The 26,664-nt window shown below is 41.9% G+C and overlaps 2 protein-coding genes across 2 annotated transcripts; both read right to left on the reverse strand.

The window, feature by feature from the left end:
- Positions 1–260: 260 nt before the first annotated feature.
- On the reverse strand, positions 261–7,071 carry LOC311288637 (C-type mannose receptor 2-like). Its single transcript, XM_084406147.1, has 5 exons — positions 7,028–7,071; positions 6,841–6,879; positions 6,386–6,748; positions 1,256–1,609; positions 261–1,091 (listed from the first exon to the last, which is right to left on the reverse strand). The coding sequence occupies exons 2-5, from the start codon at positions 6,875–6,877 to the stop codon at positions 724–726; spliced, it is 1,122 nt and encodes a 373-aa protein (XP_084262273.1). The 5' UTR covers positions 6,878–6,879; positions 7,028–7,071; the 3' UTR covers positions 261–723.
- An 8,158-nt stretch (positions 7,072–15,229) lies between these two features.
- LOC311287720 (C-type mannose receptor 2) lies at positions 15,230–26,427 on the reverse strand (the record flags this gene model as incomplete). The annotated part of the gene is made up of 4 exons (XM_084404748.1): positions 15,230–15,764; positions 16,035–16,265; positions 25,936–26,298; positions 26,391–26,427. The coding sequence occupies 4 exons, from the start codon at positions 26,425–26,427 to the stop codon at positions 15,397–15,399; spliced, it is 999 nt and encodes a 332-aa protein (XP_084260874.1). The 3' UTR covers positions 15,230–15,396.
- Between the last annotated feature and the right edge of the window lie 237 nt (positions 26,428–26,664).

The following is a 26,664-nucleotide window of genomic DNA, read 5'->3' on the forward strand; positions in this document are numbered from 1 at the left end:
AGTGATCTTTCACAACAGCAGAAGTTTTTTTTATAAAAAAATAAAATAATTATATTCATTAATGCTTCATTTTCTTTTATTTTTCATTTTATAAATGTAAAATAATTCTTCTTCTAAGTCAGTTCAGTTGAGCTGGTGCTCCTTTGAATTAGTTTTAACATCAAATACAGTTCACAAGATATTTTATACTCAACTTCCACTTTTTCCTTTAAGAATAAACTATATTTCATTTCATTGAGACAAACATCGATGCTCACAATCACTTTTTAAACAAGTCATTTTTTATTGTATGACTAGTGCAAAACTCAGGAGTGATTAGAAGAAAGTTCCAAACCACCAAAACACCAAGATCCCATGAAATCAACTGATGTGGTTTAAGCTTTGCTTTTTATTTTATTTTTAATGTTTAAAAAACCCATCTTCTACTTTCTAGTTGACTGCAAGTACATTGGATTGAACAGAATGTGTCAAACATATTGAGTTGTGTTTCTGGAAGTGACTAAATAAAAAATGTAAATAAAGCCACATATTAAAATTTATTTAGATTTCATGGGGTCTTTAAAACATACATATGGTGCACAAAAGTATTTTAAAATCTGATATTAAAAAAAAACTCATCCAATAATCTTCAGTAACAGAAATTATCATAGTAAATTTATATAAGAACTGCTAAAAACAGTACAAGAAGTGTTTGCCAGTTATGAAAGAACACAAACATATCCTTCACTCCTCAGATCTGCTGCAGATGAAGTTGAGTTTGTCGTGTTCAGGACGGCTGATCCAGCGCTGATCTCCTCTAGACTGAACTGCTCCAGATCTCACTGCAGACTCACAGTCCTCGTCTCCTGTGCCGTTCCCTGGAGCCCAGTTCTGATAGCACACGGTCTCTCCGCTCACCCAGAACCAGAGGCCCACAGTGCAGGAGTGACGTAAACCCAACCACACCGCCTCAGTAGACGCACGTTTAACCACATTCATCACCTCCTCCTGCATCTCGACTGAATGAACCGAGACCAGATCCGTATAATTCTGTCTGCAGTATCTCAGAGCTTCAGGCCACGTCAGATTCTCTTTGATCAGAATCAGTTTATCTGGACACAAAACAAACCACAAGCAAAAACTAGAGAGAGACTGATCAAAAACAACATGCAGAACAAACACTGTGGAGGAATCTGTCATGTCAGACATGTAGCGTGAACTTTAAGATATCTGGAGGTGATGGATGGATTGTGTGTGTTTGTGAGGATCTGCTCACCTTCATGACACACAAAAGGAAGTTGGCTGTCGCAAGAGCCGTCATACCATTCACCCTTAGTGTTCTGGTCATTTGGTTTGAGCACTATACAGTTTTCATTTCCTCCAGCATTATTAGGTTCACCAGAATACCAGTATCTGAATGAGGAGTCACTCTGATCTGACCACTGCCATGAGTCTCTGAACAGACCGATCCAGACATCATTAGATATGTGACTATCATTGATGAACTTCTGAATCTGTTGATTCTCATTCTGGTTCCTCACACTGACCAGATCAATGTGATTCTGTCTGCAGTAACTCTGAGCGTCTCTCCACTTCTTCATCTGATTGACAAAGACGAGTCCTGTGTTCACTTTAAGAAAAAATAAAAAATGGAAACAGATTCATGAAAGTTTGTTTATTATTCTTACTTCGGTTTATAGTTTGCATGTGAATAAGAGCAGTGATGGAAGCATCAGAAACACGTTCAAAAACTGTTTCTACAGCTGAATTAGATTTAAAAGATATTGGCATGGTTTATTAGAAAAATAATTTGTTAAAATGCAAGATTTATCTCTCATTTGAAAATGTTTTAATTAGTTGATGTACATTTTAGAATATAAAATTAAGATATTTTAGGAATAAAGTCAGAAGTCTGGCATGGGGTTAATTGGTACTTTGGCACCGTTTAAGCCCGCATGTGTTCCAAATAACATCAATATATTTATCCAGTGACAGGGAAGTATTAAACAAATTCCTTTTGTTAATGTTTGACTAGAGCCCTGGGTGGGATGGAGTCAAGCTGGAAGTTTGACCGGGTGTATCTCGGGAGCCAAGCCGAGTTGGGGCTCCATACTCTGGGCTTAGGGGGACTCCTTGTGGGCCCCCACACCGGGAGTCTGGAGCCTTAAGTCGGCTTGGCTCCCGAGTTATACCTGGTCAAAGGTGGAAGTTTGACCGGGTGTATCTTGGAAAGGAAGCCGAGTTTGGGGTCCAGACTCTGGGGTTAGGGGGTCTCCTATAGTTGGCCCCTCATGCCTGGAGTATGGAGCCTTAAGTCGGCTTGGTTCCAGAGTTATGCCCGATCAAAGTTCCACAGGAAGTGACCATATCTTGAGAAGAAAGCCGAGTTAGGGCTCAATACTCCCGGCATAGGGGGCCCACTGGGTGACCCCTCCATGCCCGGAGTCCGGAGCCCCAAATCGGCTTGGGTCCTGAGTTTTGCCTGGTCAAAGCTGGACAGGAAGTGGCGGTATCTCGGAGCCGGACGGTCCCAGGGGCTCAGGACTGTGGGGAATGTACCTCTCCATGCCCGGAATCTCAAGCCTTAACTCGACTTGGCTCCCGAATTATGCCCGGTTATACATAAGGGGCTTTAGGAAAAAACGGGGCTCTATCTCATTTTAATGAATGTGTTTAATTTGTAGCCTATTTAAATATAGTTGTAAATAAAGGTAGTAAGTAAGGTGAGGTTAAAAGGTTAGTAAGGTAAAAGCACACAAAGAAATGTTATCATTAAACATTTTCAGAAAATGTATCAAAGTTTGCAGTTAGAGGGATTCCTCATTAAAACACATAAGGTGGGCTTTAATGGTTCCACAGTGAGTAATGGTGAAAAAAGACAATGTTTTCCTTTAAAAATGTAAGATAAGTTTACAAATACATGCATGGAGCTTAAATATACTGTAGACTAAGTATCATAGTAATTTCCATTGTGCCCACTTTGAGAAATGTTATGTTTTTTCATTCAAGGTTAGCTTGTGTTGGCTATAGTTTGCATGTGTTTTGTGGCACTGTACCACTTAAGCCCATCTTTAGAAAAGTTAATTTATGAAAATAATCTTCTCTACAAAACAATTTATGATGTATTTATTTGTAAATTAGTGTAAAATGAATCACAAAACATTTATTGTTTGAAGTTCAAATGCTTAAAGGCCATGTTGCAGGTTAACCACCACTGTTGATCAATGGGTACATTAATCACTCAAGATATGTATACCATTTTTAAAATGTCTCAAAAATGGTCTTAAAGACCAGTTTTTTACGTTTTTTTGTATGAACGGTTTTTTTTACGCAATTCGGTGATGACGTCACGTTGGGGAGAAGCGGAGGAAAGGTAGCCTCAGCCAATACAGTTTGTATTAGAACTATGGCGACTGACTGGGAAAAATGAGTGAAAAATCAACGTTTTCTTTATATCTAGTGGCAGTGATCATGACATTAGTTCAGATAAGTACCGGTAAACTTTGTCTTCATCTAGAAATAGAAGGCATCATGCTAGCTATGGGCTAATTTGCCAGTCCCACCTGTTATCCACCACCTCCAGATAATCCCTAATTAAATCTTTCCCCCAACGTGGTAAACACATTAATGATTAGTTATCCCACGTTTTGATGGTAGCCTACTAGCTCCAGTAACAGCATCATTGCCAAGTGTTTCTAAGCGTTTACCTCTTCCTCCGGTGAAAATGTTGCAAACACAGCCGCCGCGTGTCTGTCGCTGTTTGGCAGGTGCTTGTGTGGGCGCCGGCGGTGCCGTCCCATGGAAACTGCGTTGGAAAGCTTGTGCTGTGAGTGCGTTTTGGTCGCTGGTCGAGGAGCTCACCCCGCGACCAGATGTGACGTGCCTCACTCAGCATCCAGGATTTGCATGCTGCCTGAATCCGTTTGTGCTGAAGATAGCATAAACCCATTTCACGCAGGATCATGGTCCCCTTCAAGCCGGTGTAGCAGTCGATTCTGTTCCCTATCGGAATTCCTGTTCCCTTTATGCAATCATACTACAAATCATGCGTAGTTGCCGAGTTACCATGCGTACCATTAGAACTGAATACGAGCAAGAAGCACAACTGGATGTAGGCTACGGGAAGCCAAAAGGTTAAAAAAGGATTGTTTTTTTTCCCGAAATTTAAGCGTTTTTTTAGTTTTTAGTTTTATTAGAAGCGAGTTTTCCCCCATCTGTCAATTCAATCCAGATTATTTCTTTTCAAATTTAAAACGTTATACAGATTTCAATGTAATGTTTATTAAGGCTTTGATTTATTAAGGTTTATTAAGGCTTTGACGCATGCGCTGTCAGCAGACACGGCTCGTTCAGGGGGAACAGGAATTCCGTTAGGGAACAGAATCGACTGCTACACCGGCACGCACGAGTATGTTAATTGTTTGTTTACTTTACCATTTTTTTTACACGAAGTCTTATGAACCAGCTTAAACAGTTATAGGTGACTAGAGATGTGTTGTATAATCTGCGCTATCTGAATACTCTCGTCTAAACTCGTCTCTCTAGTCACTCTCAACGCTCTCACGGCAGGCTTTGGAATATTCTCTCCCCAACGTGACGTAATGGAATGCATTGTGGCGGAAAGGAGAATCGTTGCAAACCGCTGTAAGATAGCCTACTTTTTCGTATTATATTGCGTTTTGTGATACCCAACAACATAAAATACAATGGATAACAGTTTAAATGTTTATTACCAACAAGTAAACTGCACAAATTCGATGAAAAAAAAAACCTGCAACATGGCCTTTAAAGGTGCTGTATATAGTTTTCAGCAACCTCTAGCGGTGATGTTTCAGATTGCAACCAATAAGTTTACAAGCGCGTGCGTGCTCGAATTTATGAGCGAGCACTTGACTATGGGTACCTTCAGACTGAAACGCAACACACCGGAGAAAGCATCACACAACATGCTGGAAACTAAGGTAAACTCCCACTGCAACGTTACAGTAATAGGCTACTTTTATCAGCTTGACGTTGAACTAATGCTCCATGCTCGTACCATGATAAGTATGGAACCCTATCAACCGTGCCGAATTTTGCCACTGCAAGCACCACTTCACATTTTCTTCAGGAAATGTACATTCTAGGTTTGTAGATAAGGTTTCTCCATGATTCAAATGCCCTGCCGATGTTGAGCCGTGTTTTTTCACCCGAAGTTCATGCGATTCACGTCTGGCCTTATGAGCTTCAGCAGAAAAAAAACTTTTTTACGATTTTTTTTTTTTATCAATATGTGGAGTTTGTGTTGGAGTCTGTGTTGTGCTGGGAGCAGGTTGTTTCTTAGTGTTATCAGACATGTCATAAGTTGCATAAGAGGGGGAGGGGGAGGAGGAGGAGGAGGAGGACTTCACTGTCGCCTCGATCATAAGAACCTTCATGGAGAAGAGCAGGTACAGTAGATGTGCTTCAGACTGCTCTACTGTAACTGAGAGCTGTACACTGTGCTGTTACAACACATACATGAACTGTAGCTGTTGCCCTACACTACTGTAATAAAAAGAAATGCATCAGATTGCCTCACATACAGATAGAGTTTTCTGAATGCTTCCACTTTGTAAAAAGGATGTGTTACAGTTACAGTAATCAGTCCTTCTATTTTTCTAGGACACAGAGATGATGAAATGGAAGAAGCCTGGCAGATATTTCAGCTGATGCAAGAGGATTCCTCCCCCGCTGCCTGACTAGGGCCAGTATATAGCCTGTGATGAGGACGAGATCCTCTGGCCTGTCCCAGACCAAAGACGGGATGCTGGGGTGAATAATTTTGGTTCTGTGTGTGTGTGTGTGTTGTACTGTGTAGTACATGAATGAATAAAAAAGGTTTTTGAGGGGGAGAACCACAAGCAACATAACGTGCCAGTTTTGGAAATGTTGTAATCTGGGATTACAATCTCCAAATCAAAATAACTATAATTTTTGTGTAATACAGGTAACAATTGAAGAAAATAAAATCACACTGAAAAGACAAGAACTGAACTTTGTTCTCAGGACACGAGTTTTGTTCATAAATATCAAGATGGGGCAAGTTGTCATGTCTATTATATGTTGAGATTTTATGGATTCATTAATTCATTACAGTTTATGTTGGTCAAAACAATGTTTGATATTTTTGAACATATCACATTTTGCGAAAAAAAAAAAAAAAAAAAAATCTGGGCTCTCTAAGATTCCCACAGTTATCAGCAACAAAACATCAGTGTTCAATATCGGTTTATTTTCTGTACAAAAGTTGGACAAATATCCATAGTCTCACCTATATTTTTTACATTAAAAAGTAGAAGCATTTATTGCGTTCAAATTTTGTACAGAGTATGGTGTATATTTCTATGAACTATTGTTTATTGTGAATGTATGGAGCTGCACTTACTGTTAGATGAACTGCAGATGAAATGATGAGTATCACTACATGACACATCATGCCATTCTCCATTTTTCATCATAGCACACTCATCTCCTCCATCAGGTTGTCCAGGTCTCCAGTTCAGATAGAGCGCAGGTTCACCTGAAGACCACTGCCATTTATCAACACCCGTCCTCTTCAGCCCAATCCAGATATTCTGAACACCTCCATCCTTCACACTCTTCTTCAGCTCGTCCATGTCGTTCATGTTGTCAACGGTGGCCAGATCTGTGTAATTCTCTCTGCAGAATCTCTGAGCTTCAGTCCAGTTCTTCAACACGTTTATAAAGTGATACTGACGCTGAACACATTCAGATACGGAGCAGAGAGCTGTGAAAGAGAGCGTTTGATTTAATGCTTTTCATAACAGGGTCAAACCTGATGAAACTATAAACCATAAATAATACAACAAACACACTCACCAATGAGAAGAAGAATCAAATATAGAGTTTGGTCCATTTCTGAGGAAGAAACACACTGAAAAACTCAAAAAATCATATTCATCTAATATTAAAACATAATCATATCAGAATAACTCGATTCATAATCATTAAGACAATATTAACATCAGAAAGTGTAATTGTGTTTGAAGAATGAACATGTTCTTACTTTAGAGGTTGTGTGTTTCTGTCCTGAGTCTGATGTTTCTGTCTGCAGATTTAAACTACGTGATTATTATATCTGCTCTCATCCCTCATTCAGCTCATCACGTCATTTGTTTATTGTTCTAAAACAAATTTTCATATTTGACTTCCTCCTTATTTGTGCATTTTCCACCTCTCCTTTTCTTTATTTGCATATTGACGTCAGTATCAGTAAATCTACAAGTTCTGTAGAATAAAGTCTTGGCAACAACATCAACTAATCACCTAAATATATACTTGTAAACATTCATAATTTATATTTGAACATTCACAACTAAACAGCTGCTTTAATGTTATTGCTGGACTGTATAACTCGTGTATCATCCCGGTTCAATTTGACATGTATGTTTTAATTTCAGTCAGGACCACTTTAGTTAAACGTGACCCTGGACCACAAAACCAGTCACATGGGTCATTTTATTATTATTATTATTATTATTATTATGGAGATGTATACATAATATGAAAGCTGAATAAATAAGCTTTCCATTGATGTGGTTTGTTAGGATATGACAATATTTGGTCGAGATACGACTATTTGGAAATCTGGAATCTGAGGGTGCAAAAAAATCGAAACATTGAGAAAATCTCCTTTAAAGTTGTCCATTTCCGTTCGCGATTGTGCTGCATTCACTCACAAAAATAAATATTTTATATATTTACGGTAGGAAATTTACAAAATATCTTCATGGAACATGATCTTTACTTAATATCTTAATGATTTTTGGCATAAAAGAAAAATCGATAATTTTGGCCCATACAATGTATTGTTGGCTATTGCCACAAATAAACTACTGACTGGTTTTGTGATACAGGGTCACATATGTATATTTATTATAATGATAATGCAGTTAGTGTTGGCAATATGGCTCTGTTCTGGGAAAATGCAGCCATTCCTACAAGCAGCAAGTCAAGTCCCCTTTAGTGTAACAGAACAGATCCAGTTATCATGCATAAAAAACATGGGCCTAGTTAAAATTCACAAAATTGAACGAGTTGTTGTAAACAATCCAAAATACATGAGAAAGGACGATGTACATGTAACTTACTGGTGTCACTGAAGATGACCACAAGACAGATCTCAGATCAGATCACAGATCTCCAGGCTAAAGGTGGAGCTGGGGATGGAGGAGGGAAGTTAAATCCAGTGTGAAGCCATGCAACAGAAGAGTGGGGATTTAAAAGAACCTGTGATGTGTGTGTGAAAACACATCAGAAACAGTTGATTGTCAGCTGATACAAGCTTTACTGGCGTCGCCTGAACTGATGCAATGCTGGATTTCTCTGATCATATTTAAAGGGATAGTTCACCAAAAATGAAAATTACCCCATGATTCATAGGTGTATATGACATTCTTCTTTCAGATGAATACATTTGGAGTTATATTTAAAAAATGTCCTGGCTCTTCCAAGCTTTATAATGGCAGTGAATGGAAAAAAGTGCTCCACACGACTCTGGCGGGTTAATAAAGGCCTTCTGAAGTGAAGCGATACGTTTGTGTAAGAAAAATATCTCTGGCGGTTCAATCAAACAGAGCTGGGCAACAAACTCAAGCTCTCAGATATTTCTCTTTAAAAATTCTCATTTTAAGCTTCTAATTCGTGACTGGTGTTTTGTTGTGCTCTATCCGCTGTGCTGACGCGTTCGTCATTACGTTGTGCGTCAGGTCAAGTGTCACTCTTTCATAAATCGATGCGTACGGCCGTCTGCCTCAGAAGACGCAGGACTCCAGCACGACCACTACATATTGTCATGTTGTAAATAAGAAAACATCTTTATCTGTACAAACCCCTCCATGTTGTCGTTGATGTTTTTGGCAGATGCCCACCAACACACCATCATTGACATTGAAACCACGGGACTCACAAATCAGATCCGAACAGTTGCGATACACAGTGTGGAGGGTCAATAATTTAATAGTTCATTAGTGAAGACTGGTGATACTGGTTACTGAGAGCCTTTAAAACCCCTGTTTGAGACTCCAGTCAAAGAGAAAGAAACGTGTGTGAGATGAAGCAGTGAGTTTGTGTGTTGAGAGGGTTTGTGTGTTGACAGGGTGTGTGTGTTGAGAGGGTTTGTGTGTTGAGAGAGTTTGTGTGTTGAGAGGGTGTGTGTGTTGAGAGAGTTTGTGTGTTGAGAGGGTTTGTGTGTTGAGAGAGTTTGTGTGTTGAGAGAGTTTGTGTGTTGAGAGAGTTTGTGTGTTGAGAGGGTGTGTGTGTTGAGAGGGTGTGTGTGTTGAGAGGGTTTGTGTGTTGAGAGAGTTTGTGTGTTGAGAGAGTTTTTGTGTTGAGAGGGTGTGTGTGTTGAGAGGGTGTGTGTGTTGAGAGGGTTTGTGTGTTGAGAGAGTTTGTGTGTTGAGAGAGTTTGTGTGTTGAGAGGGTGTGTGTGTTGAGAGGGTTTGTGTGTTGAGAGAGTTTGTGTGTTGAGAGGGTTTGTGTGTTGAGAGGGGTGTGTTGAGAGAGTTTGTGTGTTGAGAGGGTTTGTGTGTTGAGAGAGTTTGTGTGTTGAGAGAGTTTGTGTGTTGAGAGGGGTGTGTTGAGAGGGTTTGTATGTTGAGAGAGTTTGTGTGTTGAGAGGGTGTGTGTGTTGAGAGGGTTTGTGTGTTGAGAGAGTTTGTGTGTTGAGAGAGTTTGTGTGTGTTGAGAGGGTTTGTGTGTTGAGAGAGTTTGTGTGTTGAGAGGGGTGTGTTGAGAGGGTTTGTGTGTTGAGAGAGTTTGTGTGTTGAGAGGGTGTGTGTGTTGAGAGGGTTTGTGTGTTGAGAGAGTTTGTGTGTTGAGAGAGTTTGTGTGTTGAGAGGGGTGTGTTGAGAGGGTTTGTGTGTTGAGAGAGTTTGTGTGTTGAGAGGGTTTGTGTGTGTTGAGAGGGTTTGTGTGTTGAGAGAGTTTGTGTGTTGAGAGAGTTTGTGTGTTGAGAGGGTGTGTGTGTTGAGAGAGTTTGTGTGTTGAGAGGGTGTGTGTGTTGAGAGAGTTTGTGTGTTGAGAGGGTGTGTGTGTTGAGAGAGTTTGTGTGTTGAGAGAGTTTGTGTGTTGAGAGAGTTTGTGTGTTGAGAGGGTGTGTGTGTTGAGAGGGTGTGTGTGTTGAGAGGGTTTGTGTGTTGAGAGAGTTTGTGTGTTGAGAGAGTTTGTGTGTTGAGAGGGTGTGTGTGTTGAGAGGGTTTGTGTGTTGAGAGAGTTTGTGTGTTGAGAGGGTTTGTGTGTTGAGAGGGTGTGTGTGTTGAGAGGGTGTGTGTGTTGAGAGGGTTTGTGTGTTGAGAGAGTTTGTGTGTTGAGAGAGTTTGTGTGTTGAGAGGGTTTGTGTGTTGAGAGGGTGTGTGTGTTGAGAGAGTTTGTGTGTTGAGAGGGTTTGTGTGTGTTGAGAGAGTTTGTGTGTTGAGAGGGTTTGTGTGTTGAGAGAGTTTGTGTGTTGAGAGAGTTTGTGTGTTGAGAGGGTGTGTGTGTTGAGAGAGTTTGTGTGTTGAGAGGGTGTGTGTGTTGAGAGAGTTTGTGTGTTGAGAGGGTGTGTGTGTTGAGAGGGTTTGTGTGTTGAGAGAGTTTGTGTGTTGAGAGAGTTTGTGTGTTGAGAGGGGTGTGTTGAGAGGGTTTGTGTGTTGAGAGGGTTTGTGTGTTGAGAGAGTTTGTGTGTTGAGAGAGTTTGTGTGTTGAGAGGGTGTGTGTGTTGAGAGAGTTTGTGTGTTGAGAGGGTGTGTGTGTTGAGAGAGTTTGTGTGTTGAGAGGGTGTGTGTGTTGAGAGAGTTTGTGTGTTGAGAGAGTTTGTGTGTTGAGAGAGTTTGTGTGTTGAGAGGGTGTGTGTGTTGAGAGGGTGTGTGTGTTGAGAGGGTTTGTGTGTTGAGAGAGTTTGTGTGTTGAGAGAGTTTGTGTGTTGAGAGGGTGTGTGTGTTGAGAGGGTTTGTGTGTTGAGAGAGTTTGTGTGTTGAGAGGGTTTGTGTGTTGAGAGGGTGTGTGTGTTGAGAGGGTGTGTGTGTTGAGAGGGTTTGTGTGTTGAGAGAGTTTGTGTGTTGAGAGAGTTTGTGTGTTGAGAGGGTTTGTGTGTTGAGAGGGTGTGTGTGTTGAGAGAGTTTGTGTGTTGAGAGGGTTTGTGTGTGTTGAGAGAGTTTGTGTGTTGAGAGGGTGTGTGTGTTGAGAGAGTTTGTGTGTTGAGAGGGTGTGTGTGTTGAGAGGGTTTGTGTGTTGAGAGAGTTTGTGTGTTGAGAGAGTTTGTGTGTTGAGAGGGTTTGTGTGTTGAGAGGGTGTGTGTGTTGAGAGAGTTTGTGTGTTGAGAGGGTTTGTGTGTGTTGAGAGAGTTTGTGTGTTGAGAGAGTTTGTGTGTTGAGAGGGTTTGTGTGTTGAGAGAGTTTGTGTGTTGAGAGAGTTTTTGTGTTGAGAGGGTGTGTGTGTTGAGAGAGTTTGTGTGTTGAGAGGGTGTGTGTGTTGAGAGAGTTTGTGTGTTGAGAGGGTGTGTGTGTTGAGAGAGTTTGTGTGTTGAGAGGGTGTGTGTGTTGAGAGAGTTTGTGTGTTGAGAGGGTTTGTGTGTTGAGAGGGTGTGTGTGTTGAGAGAGTTTGTGTGTTGAGAGGGTGTGTGTGTTGAGAGAGTTTGTGTGTTGAGAGGGTGTGTGTGTTGAGAGAGTTTGTGTGTTGAGAGGGTGTGTGTGTTGAGAGAGTTTGTGTGTTGAGAGGGTTTGTGTGTTGAGAGAGTTTGTGTGTTGAGAGGGTGTGTGTGTTGAGAGAGTTTGTGTGTTGAGAGGGTGTGTGTGTTGAGAGAGTTTGTGTGTTGAGAGGGTTTGAGGGATTAGAAAAGACAAGATGAAGAGAAAGGAAAGATGTCTCGTCACCACCGCTGGTGTTGAGGAGGAGATCATGACAGACATTCACAACAGAGACGAGATAAAGACATTAAAGTGCTCATATCATGCTTTCATTCCCCTGAAGTCCATTTCTAATGTTAGTAAAGGTTGTTGGACTCTCATTATCTCACTGAAATAATATCATCATCTTCTGCTGCTGCTGTTTCAGAATAAACGTGTCTTTATTTCCTCCGTCTAAATACTTGATTGTGATTGGCTGGAATGCGGACATTAAAACAGTGTTAGACTTTTTTAGAATTCATGTCTTTGTGAAAATTCTTATTTTGTTTCATTTCATACTCCTGCTGTTTACTGTTACTTTGTTTGTTTGTAAAACATGAACACATTTGCATGTTAACACATCCTCATCACTCATTTGTTTATGTCCACATTTAGATGTTCAGGCTGGACAATATTTCCATCTCTGACGTGAAACAGGAGAAACAGAGTGTTATTGTTCTAGTCATATTTCATTAAATTTCCCTCAGTCTCAGTGTTAGTTTCACTGAAACAACAGGAAAGTTACACTATAATTGTGTCCCAATTCAGAGCTAATTCCTTCGAAGTTCATGAAGGTCGAAGTGAATGTTGTAAAACGAGACGATCTAACATACGGAGGATTTCCTGTTTACATCACCGGCTGTTCCCGCCCACCGCTCCTGTCGCCTCTGAATAAGATCAGTGAATCAGACCACTGTGATTATATTTTTATCATAAACAGCAGCCAGAGTAAAACTAACATTAACAAATCAAGTCAAACTGCACAACTAAAGCAAACAATGAAACCAAACTTATTTTATATATTACTTAATTCAAACCAAACTTGTTATTTTCAATAAAACATCAACATCTAAACCTCTGTTAATGGACCCTTCGCTAAGCCCCGCCCTCCTTAGTTACTGTTGCTACGCCTGACAAGCTTCCGCGCCTGGCACGTCTCTTACAGTGTGTATGCACCGGTGTCAGACATTCCTAAGGAGATAATTAGTCATTTTTGGCGAACAGGTGAAATATCTGAGAGAGCAAGACAAAAGGGACTGCAGTATGCATTCGAGGGGTATATCCACGACATTATATGCGAACATTTAGAGCATAATTTCATCAAAACTGAAGCTAAAGCCTCTAGGTCCCAGCGCAAGCAGCAGCGCCTCATACGCTGACCATTCAAATGGGAAACACACAGATTGAGGAACAGCTCATGTTCGTGCACAGCAGGGTGAGTGAAATTTGAAAATAATCTAATAATTATAAATCAAACAGCTTATCCATAAATCTTGTGGAATAAACAAAGACATTAGCCTGACCACTTTGCAGTGATAACATTCTCCCGCTTATATTTTTAGTGCGCCAGGCTAATGCTCACATGTCGTGGAGCAAACGTAGGTGTTTTTGTTAATCCTGTCGACATTTAGTTGTGAACGGGGCGTCCCACACTGCTTGATCCACGCCCGGCATTTCTCCCCTTGGGTTTTAGGTTTCGGGAAGGGAAAACATTACATCCCCCCGTCCAAACTTTTAGGATACCGGGTATCAGATTTGCACAATCCCTACACACAACGCTTCGGCATGTTTCCCTCGCTCGAAAGCTTGCCAGACCTCCCACGCCTAGTTACGGTTGCTAAGCCACGATTGGCCTGTGGCGGTTTTCGGGCGTGGCTTAGCGAAGGGTCAGTTCTCAGTAAGATCTTCTGTAGACGTCCGACAGAAATAAAGTCAGTCTGGTTAGTAATAAGTGAAGCTGGTAATGCTGTTTGTGGAGTTGTTTAATCTTCCTCTTCTGAGATCTTCACAGATTTAATGTCTTCTTTTATCTTCAGTTGATTTCATCTAAAGCTGTGACTGGAAGACATTTGTAGTTTCTGTTTCACTTTTATCTCTGTCCTTCAGTGATTCTGCTGCCAGTCATCACTCAATAAATCACTTAATTATTTCATTAACTCCAACCCTGATTCACTGTTACATTTAACGCCCTATAGTGTGCACACTGAGCAGTGTTCATTTCCCATGTTGGACCTACATGGAAACTGAGGACAAAACTGGCTGGGAATCACAAAATGTATATCTTCATTTGTGTTCTGAAGATTAACAAAAGTCTTACGGGTTTGGAACGACATGAGTGTGAGTAATTAATGACAGAACTTTCATCTTTGGCTGAACTATACCTTTAAGGATCACTTACTTTCTGGCTTTAAAAAAATGGCTTAAGGTTGGATGTTATTGAGCAAATAGTGCTCAGGTGTTAATACAGTAAATGTCCACACTACTGTTAAAATAACACTGCAGTGTTGGAGTTAATGAGATTAAGTGATGATTGACCATTAGTGAAGAAACACTGAAGGAAAGAGCAACACATATTTGAAGTCACTATTGTGGTGATCAGTGTTTCCTCTTGACTTCTGATGTTCGTTTTATTGTTTGGCTGCTTTAACAGTGTGTTCAGAAAACACTTTTACTGCAGTAGAGGACGTCAATACAGAATATCATCAGATGTTCCCTGTATTTAATGCTGACATTGGGAAGTGCTCTTATTCACTGTTCACATCTTAAGTCTATAATCACTGTTCAGAAGTGTGTTTTATCATTAACACATTTAAATTAAGAAGTTAATAAATACAGTGTTATTTATACACTCACAGACATCAATAATCAGCATATGATACGCAACAATGGTGACGCTTCATGCCAGCATACAGAACTCACTCATGACTCCCAGCATGCATTGCAGCACAGATAATTTGTTTCATGTGTTCATTGTCTTGCTGTAAATATTTCCTTTACACAAAATTTGCTGACTTTACATGTCAGAGTACACGTGGCGTACCACAAATTCATGTTGAGATGTACTGGATATGTATTTTTATTAGTAAATATTTTGTGTGTGTGTGTTTGGGTTTTTTATAAATGTAAAATAATTATTCTTCTAAGTCAGTTCAGTTGAGCTGGTGCTCCTTTGAATTAGTTTCAACATCAAATACAGTTCACAAGATATTTTATACTCAACTTCCACTTTTTCCTTTAAGAATAAACTATATTTCATTTCATTGAGACAAACATCGATGCTCACAATCACTTTTTAAACAAGTAACTTTTAATTATATGACTAGTGCAAAACACAGGAGTGATTAGAAGAAAGTTGCCGAACCACCAAAAAGATCCCATGAAATCAACTGATGTGGTTTGAGCTTTGGTTTTTATTTTATTTTTAAAGCCATCTTCTACTCTCTCGTTGACTGCAAGTACATTGGATTGAACGGACTGTGTCAAAAAATATTGAGTTGTGTTTCTGGAAGTGACTAAATTTAAAATTTAAAGCCACATATTAAACTTTATTTTGATTTCATGGGGTCTTTAGAACATATATATATATATATATAGCACAAAAGTATTTTAAAATCTGATATAAAAAAAACTCATCCGATAATCTTCAGTAACAGAAATTAGTAAATTTATATAAGAACTGCTAAAAACAGTACAAGACGTGTTTGCCAGTTATGAAAGAACACAAACATATCCTTCACTCCTCAGAGCTGCTGCAGATGAAGTTGAGTTTGTCGTGTTCAGGACGGCTGATCCAGCGCTGATCTCCTCCAGACTGAACTGCTCCAGATCTCACTGCAGACTCACAGTCCTCGTCTCCTGTGCCGTTCCCTGGAGCCCAGTTCTGATAGCACACGGTCTCTCCGCTCACCCAGAACCAGAGGCCCACAGTGCAGGAGTGACGTAAACCCAACCACACCGCCTCAGTAGACGCACCTTTAACCACATTCATCACACGACGCTGCATCTCCTCTGAATGAACCGAGACCAGATCCGTATAATTCTGTCTGCAGTATCTCAGAGCTTCAGGCCACGTCAGATTCTCTTTGATCAGAATCAGTTTATCTGGACACAAAACAAACCACAAGCAAAAACTAGAGAGAGACTGGTCAAAAACAACATGCAGAACAAACACTGTGGAGGAATCTGTCATGTCAGACATGTAGCGTGAACTTTAAGATATCTGGAGGTGATGGATGGATTGTGTGTCACCTTCATGACACACAAAAGGAAATGGGCCGTCACAAGAGCCGTCATACCATTTACCCTGAGTGTTCTGGTCATTTGGTTGGAGCACTATACAGTTTTCATTTCCTCCATAATTATTAGGTTCACCAGAATGCCAGTATCTGAATGAGGAGTTACTCTGATCTGACCACTGCCATGAGTCTCTGAACAGACCGATCCAGACATCATTAGATCTGTGACTATCATTGATGAACTTCTGAATCTGTTGACTCTCATTCTGGTTCCTCACACTGACCAGATCAATGTGATTCTGTCTGCAGTAACTCTGAGCGTCTCTCCAGTTCTTCGTCTGATTGACAAAGACGAGTCCTGTGTTCACTTTACAAACACATGGAAACCGATTCATGAATCAGTTTGTTCATCATTCTTATGCATGGTGTATGATTTTCAATGTGAATAAGAGCAGCGAAGCATCAGAAACACGTGTAATTCTAAGACTGTTTCTACAGCTGATGATAATATTCACAGTATATCAATTTCAAAAAGTTACACATAGGTACATAGAGGACAAAAATGTCCATGTCAAAAAACTGTCATAAAAAGTTGAGGCTTGGGAGCACAGACTTAACTTTGGTATCATTTTAAAGAATACCCTTGGCAGATTATTGCTGAAGTTATAATTTTTTTATATAAGTAAATCCAAAAATAAGTTATATAGGTTTAAGTTTATGAAAATTATTTATGAACATTATTTTATATAAAATATATATTTTATGAAACAAGTTGAACTCTAAAACAGCTAGAAAATCAAAGCCATAGATCTAAATAAGTTTTGTTCCAAATTTGAGGTTGATATCCCAAAAAATGAGCTTTCGCTAAGATTTTGTTTGGGCGCATACCAGACTTTCTGACCCACTGGGTGTCAGCAAAACGTCTCAGGTTACGACTGTAACCTATGTTCCCTGAGAACAGGGAACTCTACACTACGTCAGAATGACGCTATGGGGAACGCCTCAGGCGTGACAGGTGTCTGAAATAAATATCAACTCACGTCAATTATGTTGACCGGCGACAGCCCGTGAATCATCAGCTTGATTGATTAACGCGCAACCTGGATGTATAAAGGGAAGCCTTGCATACATGACAACATCCTATCGTCTGAAGGGACTGTTGCAGGCAGGCCCCGAGGCATGGCAGGAAGACGTAGTGTCTCGTTCCCTGTTCTCAGGGAACATAGGTTACAGTCGTAACCTGAGACGTTCCCTTTCGAAAGGGAACTCTACACTACGTCAGAATGACGCTGTGGGGAACGATATACCAACGCCACCATGCTGAGGGGAGTGCATGCCCAAAGGCAGTGACAACTGTCCGAACCAGTAATTCAGAAAACACTGGAACCACTCACCCTTAGGTCACATCGGGCTGTCAGTGACAGCACTCCCTACCGGTCATCACCCAAGCTAATGAACCAAGAAACCGCCAGAACATAGTTAATGGGGGGTATATCTGGGCCAGCTCAAAGGCTTAGGACCACAGCTTCCAAAAGAAGGGGTCCCTTCTAGGGAGTGTGGCTAGGGGGCCCAAGGGACTCCCAGCCAGTCACTATTCAGGGGAGCGTGCCACCTGAAATACCACCAGGCAGGCCTGACCTGGTGTCACTACATAAGACACTAGAGTCTGGCCACTTCCTGTCTGTCTGAAGACAGAGCCTCTGGACACTTGCCTTAAGAAGGCATCCAACCCGAGGGACTGCAAAACAGGCAGTGAACCACTCAGCCCGGATCTCAGAGACGGGAAACCCTGGAGAGTATGACTCAGCATAGTGCTTTACAACCCTTGCCAGCGAGGGGAGTCTCTCTACTCGATCCATGGATCTACCCAGTGTTTGTGTTTCAAAACACTGAGGAGGCCTGTGAGGGCCTAAAGGGAGCTACCTCCAGGAAGGCCTGGTAGGACCTCTAACCTGGCGACCACAACATGGGGGAGCTTGTATTCAACCACAATATGTGGGAGCTTACCTTCAGGAAGGCCGGTGAGGCCTCTGACCTGGCAACTAGAGCCCGACCGATATGGATTTTTGGGGGCCGATGCCGATGCCGATATTAACTCGAAAAGAGCCGATTTATAAGCCGATATTTAGATTTAGAAAATAAACTGGATATTAGACCCATTTCCTATAAACTGCACTTACACAACATTCAATAGCAAAATATCTGCCTGTTCTATGTATGTGGGCTGTATAAATACAAACTTAAGATATGAAACAAAGTCCTTTGACCAAACCAAAGTCAAAGTTACCAGTTTTAAAAGACTTGGTTCATAAATATAACTTTGAATAGGACTGGAGACAAATTCTGTTAAGTTCTGATAAATAACAACAACAATCTCTCTCTCTCTCTCTCTCTCTCTCTCTCTCTCTCTCTCTCTCTCTCTCTCTCTCTCTCTCTCTCTCTCTCTCTCTCTGCGTCTCGCGCGCGCATATCTCTCTCTCTCTCTCTCTCTCTCTCTCTCTCTCTCTCTCTCTCTCTCTCTCTCTCTCTCTCTCTCTGCGTCTCGCGCGCGCATATCTCTCTATCTATCTATCTCTCTCTCTCTCTCTCTCTCTCTCTCTCTCTCTCTCTCTCTCTCTCTCTCTCTCTCTCTCTCTCTCTCTCTCTCTCTCTCGCTCGCTCTGCGTCTCAAATTGTAAAAAAAAAAAAAAAAAAAAATCACTGTTGTTACAGTGCGTAAATCAGACCTTTCAGGCTATAGCGAACGCAAATAAGCCTTATGCCAACATTATTATTAGCCTAACTAAATTGTCGTCATTAAATAAGAAAACTAAATAATTGTGTAGATGATTTGCTTTGTGTAACCCGACATCAGACATTAGGCCGAAGTATTTTTTGCACACAGTGCCGCGACCAATTCTGTTTCCTCACTCCTTTATGACTGCCTGCACATTCACTGTCCTCGCGGCGGCTGCAACTTGCGCTCTCTAAAATTAGCTTATCAATGCATATCTAAATTCGCGCCTTTCTGTATCTTTGAAAAAAGAAACAAAAAAGATACCGCAGCCAATGAGCAGCCGGCGGGGGCTGGCTGCAGGACGACTCAATCTCCACGGACAGTTTTTAATATTTTATCAGACAATATCTACTCAATATTTTGCTTAAGTGTAATTTTCGGGACAATTAAGGCCGGATTCGGGACAACAGCTCAGATTTTGGGACTGTCCCGAATTTTTCGGGACTTCTGGTCACCCTACCATGAACTCACACCGTTGTTCTCTCTGCCTGACTTTGGCTGGATCAGGAGGCTGCAGCAGCAGGATATGTGGCGCATTCACGAGTGTTGTCAACTAGGGCGTTGAAGAGCGCCCTCTGGTCGACAAACTATATAACGCAAACACTCATGACATGGTTAAAGGCCATTTCGATCGTTTTTTTTTTTTTTTTTTTTTAAATCGGCCGTTATAAATGCCGATACCGATAGATTGGAAAATGCCTAATATCGGCCGATAATATCGGCCTGCCGATATATCGGTCGGGCTCTACTGGCAACCACAACATGTGGGAGCTCATATTAGGAAGGCCGGTGAGGCCTCTAACCTGGTGACCACAGCATGTGGGAGCTCCTATCAGGAAGGCCGGTGAGGCCTCTAACCTGGCGACCACAACATGTGGGAGCTCATATCAGGAAGGCCGGTGAGGCCTCTAACCTGGTGACCACAGCATGTGGGAGCTCCTATCAGGAAGGCCGGTGAGGCCTCTAACCTGGCGACCACAGGATGTGGGAGCTCACTTTCAGAAAGGGAATAAAGCGTACAGCGCACAACCCTTACCATAAAAAATGGAAATAGAAAGTACATGAAAGAAAGTGCATGTACTTAGCCATTCTGAACCCAAGAAGGCCTGATGAGGCCTCTAACCTGGCGACCACAGCATGTGGGAGCTCATACTCGGGAAGGCCGGTGAGGCCTGTAACACAGTGACCACAGTGTGTGGGAGCTCATCAGAATGTGGAAGTTAGCTAGAGAAAAACATCTGTCGTAATAAAGTGACGACAGGAAGTATCTAGAATGGGACCCGAAGAGAAAGACCAGGGTCTGAGCCACATAGGAAGGGACAGAAGCGATACGCGCATGACCCTTACCATAGAAAATGGATTTTAGAAAATACACAAGACATAAGTCGTGTGACTTACCATAAGCATGGTATAAAAAAGGTACGGAACGTATGTACCAAAAAGGAATGAAGTAAAGGTTTCCTCGTACTTCATCACTCTAAAAACACAGTATGTGTGAGCCCACATTCGGGAAGGCCGGATGAGGCCTGTAACCTGACATGTAAAAGCTCAAAACCAGGAAGGCCTGGTGAGGCCTGTAACCAGGGAACCACCTTACGTGGGAACCTATAATCAGGAAAGCCAGAAGAAGCCTGCAACCTGATAGACACAATACGTGGGAGTTCTCATTCAGTAAGGCCTGGTGAGGCCTGCCACCTGACATGAAAGAACTCATAACCAGGAAGGCCGCAGAGGCCTAAAGCCTGGTGACCACTAATTGTGGAAGGTTAAAACTCAGGAAGGCCGGTGAGGCCTGTGACCTAACGACCACCGCACGTGGGAGCTCAAATTCAAGAAGGCCTGGTGAGGCCTATAACTTGATAATCACAGTAAGTGGAAGCTCACAGCATGTAGGAGCTCACATTCAGGAAGGCCGGCGAGGCCTGTAACCTGACATGTGAAGACTCCTAACCAAGAAGGCCTGGTGAGGCCTATAACCTGGCGACTACAGTATGTGGGAGCTCATATACAACCACAGTATGTGGGAGCTCATACTCAGAAAGGCCTGGTGAGGCCTCTGACCTGATAACCACAGAATGTGGGAGCTCATAACCAGGAAGGCCAGATGAGGCCTGTAACCTGATGACCACAGTATGTAGGAGCTCACATTCAGGAAGGCCGGTGAGGCCTGTAACCTGACATGTGGAGGCTCTTAACCAAGAAGGCCTGGTAAGGCCTATAACCTGGCAACTATAGTATGTGGGAGCTCATATACAACCACAGCATGGGGGGAACTCATACTCAGGAAGGCCGGTGAGGCCTCTAACCTGGCGACCACAGCATGTGGGAGCTCAAATCAGGAAGGCCTAGTGAGGCCTCTGACCTGATAACCATATAACATGGGAGCTCATATTCACCACAGTATGTGGGAGCTCACATTCAGGAAGGCCAGTGAGGCCTGTAACCTAACATGTGGAGGCTCGTAACCAGGAAGGCCTGGTGAGGCCAATAACCTGGCAACTACAGTATGTGGGAGCTCATATTCAACCACAGTATGTGGGAGCTCATACTCAGGAAGGCCTAGTGAGGCCTGTGACCTGACAACCACAGCATGTGGGAGCTCATATTCAACCAAAATATGTGGAAGCTCTCATTCAGGAAGGCCTGGTGAGGCCTCTGACCTGATAACCATAGAATGTGGAGGCTCATATTCAAGAAGGCCTGGTGAGGCCTAAAACTTGATAACCACAGAATGTGGGAGCTCATATTCAACCACAGTATGTGAGAGCTATACTCAGGAAGGCCTAGTGAGGCCTATGACCTGATAACCACAATATGTGGGAGCTCATATTCAAGAAGGCCTGGTGAGGCCTATAACTTGATACCCACAGTAAGTGGGAGCTCATATTCAACCAAAATATGTGGAAGCTCTCATTCAGGAAGGCCTGGTGAGGCCTCTGACCTGATAACCACAGAATGTGGGGGCTCATATTCAAGAAGGCCTGGTGAGGCCTAAAACTTGATAACCACAGAATGTGGGAGCTCATATTCAACCACAGTATGTGAGAGCTATACTCAGGAAGGCCTAGTGAGGCCTATGACCTGATAACCACAGTATGTGGGAGCTCATATTCAAGAAGGCCTGGTGAGGCCTAAAACTTGATAACCACAGAATGTGGGAGCTCATATTCAGAATCAGAATCAGAATCAGAAATCAGAATCAGAAAGAGCTTTATTGCCAAGTATGCTTGCGCATACGAGGAATTTGTCTTGGTGACAGTAGCTTCCAGTACACATACAATATAAAGTGACAAGACAAGTAACATAGGTATAAATAAAAAATAGAAAAAATAAAAATAAAATAAAAAGAAAAAGATTATAAATTATAAATATATATAAAGTTATAAGGTGCTATAATGAAATGTCTAAGGGAAGTATTGCACATGTTTGTTCCACAGTAGCGGAACATTTAAGTGTTCATGAGGTAGATGGCCTGGGGAAAGAAACTTTTCCTGTGTCTGGTTGTTTTTGTGCTCGGTGCTCTGTAGCGTCGACCAGACGGTAACAGTTCAAACAGAAAGTGTGCTGGGTGTGACGGGTCCAGAGTGATTTTGCGAGCCCTTTTACTCACTCTGGATGAGTGCAGTACTTTGAGTGTGGGAAGGGTAGTGCCAGTGATTCGCTCAGCAGTCCGAACTATCCGCTGTAGTCTACGGAGGTCGGTTTTGGTAGCAGAGCCGAACCAGACGGTGATGGAAGTGCAGAGGATGGACTGGATGACAGCTGAGTAGAACTGTACGAGCAGCTCCTGTGGCAGGTTGAATTTATTAAACCACAGTATGTGGGAGCTCATAATCAAGAAGGCCTGGTAAGGCCTATAACTTGATAACCACAGTAAGTGGAAGCTCACAGTATGTAGGAGCTCACATTCAGGAAGGCCGGTGAGGCCCGAAACCTGACATGTGAAAACTCCTAACCAAGAAGGCCTGGTGAGGCCTATAACCTGGCGACTACAGTATGTGGGAGCTCATGTACAACCACAGTATGAGGGAGCTCACATTCAGGAAGGCCGGCGAGGCCCGAAACCTGACATGTGAAAACTCCTAACCAAGAAGGCCTGGTGAGGCCTATAACCTGGCGACTACAGTATGTGGGAGCTCATAACCAGGAAGGCCGGATGAGGCCTGTAACCTGATGACCACAGTATGTGGGAGCTCACATTCAGGAAGGCCGGGTGAGGCCTGCAACCTGACATGTAGAAGCCCATCACCAGGAAGGCCGGTGAGGCCTGTAATCTGGCGCCACAGTATGTGGGAGCTCATAACCAGGAAGGCCTGGCGAGGCCTGTAACGTGGCGACCACCGTGTATGGGAGCTCATATTCAGGAAGGCCTAGAAAGGCCTGTAACCTGATATCCCAGTATGTGGGAGCTCATAACCAGGAAGGCCGGATGAGGCCTGTAACCTGGCGACCACAGTATGTGGGAGCTCATAACCAGGAAGGCCTGATGAGGCCTGTAACCTGATTACCACAGTATGTGGGAGCTCACATTCAGGAAGGCCGGTGAGGCCTGTAACCTGACATGTGGAAGCTCATAACCAGGAAGGCCTGGTGAGGCCTATAACCTGGCAACTACAGTATGTGGGAGCTCATTTTCAAGAAGGCCTGGTGAGGCCTCTGACCTGATAACCACAGTATGTGGGAGCTCATATTCAACCACAGTATGTGGGAGCTCATACTCAGGAAGGCCTGGTGAGGCCTATGACCTGATAACCACAGTATGTGGGAGCTCATATTCAAGAAGGCTTGGTGAAGCCTATAACTTGATAACCACAGAATGTGGGAGCTCATATCACAGTATGTGGGAGCTCATATTCAAGAAGGCCTGGTGAGGCCTATAACTTGATAACCACAGAATGTGGGAGCTCATATTCAACCACAGTATGTGGGAGCTCATTTTCAGGAAGGCCTAGTGAGGCCTATGACCGGATAACCACATTATATGGGAGCTATATTCAAGAAGGCCTGGAGCGGCCTATAACTTGATAACCACAGTATGTGGGAGCTCATATTCAGGAAGGCCTAGTGAGGCCTATGACCTGATAACCATAATATGTGGGAGCTCATTTAACCATAGTATGTGGAAGCTCATATTCAGGAAGGCCTAGTGAGGCCTATAACCTGATAACCACATTACTCCTTGACAGTCAATTCCTGGGAGCTCACCTCAGGGAGGCCCAAGCACTGTCCGGTTGCAAAATGGGGACTGTCTGGTCAAGGAGGCCTGTTAAGACCTACTACCTGACCATCGAAAAAAATTTTAGATTTACTCCCATAACATTTTGCCCCAGACTCTAAAACAGGAGATGTGGTCTGAAAAGAAACAGAAATATGTTAATTTCACATTTTACAAAAAGACCAGAATTACACCTGCTCTTTTTGTTCACTGCTCATTTTTCAATTAAAATGCAGCCAAAAACACTGGGTAACGCGATCTGGATGATAGGCTGAATTACTAAATATCTAACTTCTTAAAAGTCAGATAATATTCCATCATTTTAATTCATAGAATTCAATGCAGCCATACTCACCAGACAATACTGTTTTAACATTTATACGTTCTCGTAATCTACACACTGCCTCGGCAAGCGCGAGAAAAGAGCCGTTAAAAAATATTTGGCTTTCATCCCTCGAGAAGAAAGTCAACAGTTGCGAGGTTGAAACATCCGACAGCGCACGGATTTTTTTTTTCTCACGCGCGCCGAGATATTTCTTAATGAACACTGCCAGCACCCTCAGGAACTGACTGTGAACGCCTCGTACCCAAACAGTATTGTTTCACAGATCGCACGCACCACAGCTCAGATGCTGAACCCTCCTCCCTCGAGAAAAGGGTCCGCGAAAGCGGAGCATTTTTAAATAAAAAACGCTCACAGTTTGCACAAGAGGCTCTCTCGAGAGCCTCCCGCGCGCTTCAGCGATATTCTCAATACAGACAAACAGTCCCTGAAGACGAAAAGATGTTGTCATGTATGCAAGGCTTCCCTTTATACATCCAGGTTGCGCGTTAATCAATCAAGCTGATGATTCACGGGCTGTCGCCGGTCAACATAATTGACGTGAGTTGATATTTATTTCAGACACCTGTCACGCCTGAGGCGTTCCCCATAGCGTCATTCTGACGTAGTGTAGAGTTCCCTTTCGAAAGGGAACTCCACTGGTGAACACAGCGATTGGATTTGTTATTTGCATTTGAGTTTTTCTCTCTCAATACTACGAACACACACATGCACACAAACACTTTTTTTTTTTATTACACACATATAAACCACACTCTGACATCCATACCAACACACCCACACAATTATGATTGCATAATTTATCCAATTGGCTCTATAATATGCCGAAGCAGAAAACAGGAATAAAGCGAATATTTGGTTTATAAGTCAAACCTGAAAAAAATGGCACCATGTGATAATTTTTTTTAAAAAATGTAAATTTTGAAGCCTTGCCAACAGAATGAAAGCCTCTTAAAAAAGATTGCATAATTTTATAGTTAAATGGCACAGGGATTAAAAAATGCAGTTTTAATGGGGACATTTTTGTCCAAAAGGTCCTGAGAGGAAGTATTTTGTGTAGCTAGTGCAAAATAGATTTTTTTTAAAGGAAATGGTGATGAAATAGTAAAATTCCAATAAAAATACACACCCGTGCCAAAATTTATGCAGTTAGCATTAACACAGGCAAAGAGAAAAAAAAAAAAAAAAAAAACTGAAAAGGACAAAAATGTCCATAAGGATGCACAAGGGTTAAGTTTTTGCTGATAAAAACATTTCTGAATATTGTGATGATTTTCAAACTCTTTACTTCAACATTATGTTTCCTTGCATGATTCTCTGGTATATATTCATTACAATTTATGCTGGCCAAAACAATGGCTTGACACGTAATTTACAGTATAAATTTAGCTGGAAAAAAACCCTAAAATTAAATCATTAAATTTAATTAATTAAAAATTATTCTCTAGGCTCTCTAATGGCAGATTCTGAACGTTATCACCAACAAAAGATCAACATGCATTCTTTAAAATCTTCTTTTTTTTCAGTCCAATATGGGTTTGTCTCTAGAAATTTACTTCAAGTTGTGTCCCCTATATTTATGACCACATTAAAAAATATAAGAAATTAGTATTGCATTAAAAAATTTGTAAAGTATATGGTGTATCTTTTTTATGAGAATGTTTATATGAATGTTTATTGAGATTGTATGGAGCTGCACTTACTGTTAGATGAACTGCAGATGAAAGTCAGGCTGATACTACATGACACATCATGCCACTGTCCATTTTTCATCATAGCACACTCATCTGTGCCATCAGGTTGTCTAAATCCCCAGTTCAGATAGAGCGCAGGTTCACCTGAAGACCACTGCCATTTATTAACACTCGCCCTCTTCAGCCCAATCCAGATATTCTGAACACCTCCATCATTCACACTCTTCTTCAGCTCGTTCATGTCGTTCATGTTGTCAACGGTGGCCAGATCTGTGTATTTCTCTCTGCAGAAACTCTGAGCTTCAGTCCAGGTCTTCAACACGTTTATAAAGTGATACTGACGCTGAACACATTCAGATACGGAGCAGAGAGCTGTGAAAGAGAGCGTTTGATTTAATGCTTTTCATAACAGGGTCAAACCTGATGAAACTATAAACCATACATAATACAACAAACACACTCACCAATGAGAAGAAGAATCAAATATAGAGTTTGGTCCATTTCTGAGGAAGAAACACAGTGAAAAACTAAAATAATCTCATATTCATCTTATATTAAAACATAATCATATAAGCATAATCATTGAGACAATATTAACATCAGAAAGTCTAATTGTGTTTGAAGAATGAACATGTTCTTACTTTAGAGGTCGTGTGTTTCTGTCCTGAGTCTGATGTTTCTGTCTGCAGATTTAAACTACATGATTATTATATCTGCTCTCATCCCTCATTCAGCTCA

The sequence above is a fragment of the Rutilus rutilus genome (genome assembly GCF_951802725.1).
Source record: "Rutilus rutilus genome assembly, chromosome: 3".
Classification (NCBI taxonomy): Eukaryota; Metazoa; Chordata; class Actinopteri; order Cypriniformes; family Leuciscidae; genus Rutilus; species Rutilus rutilus.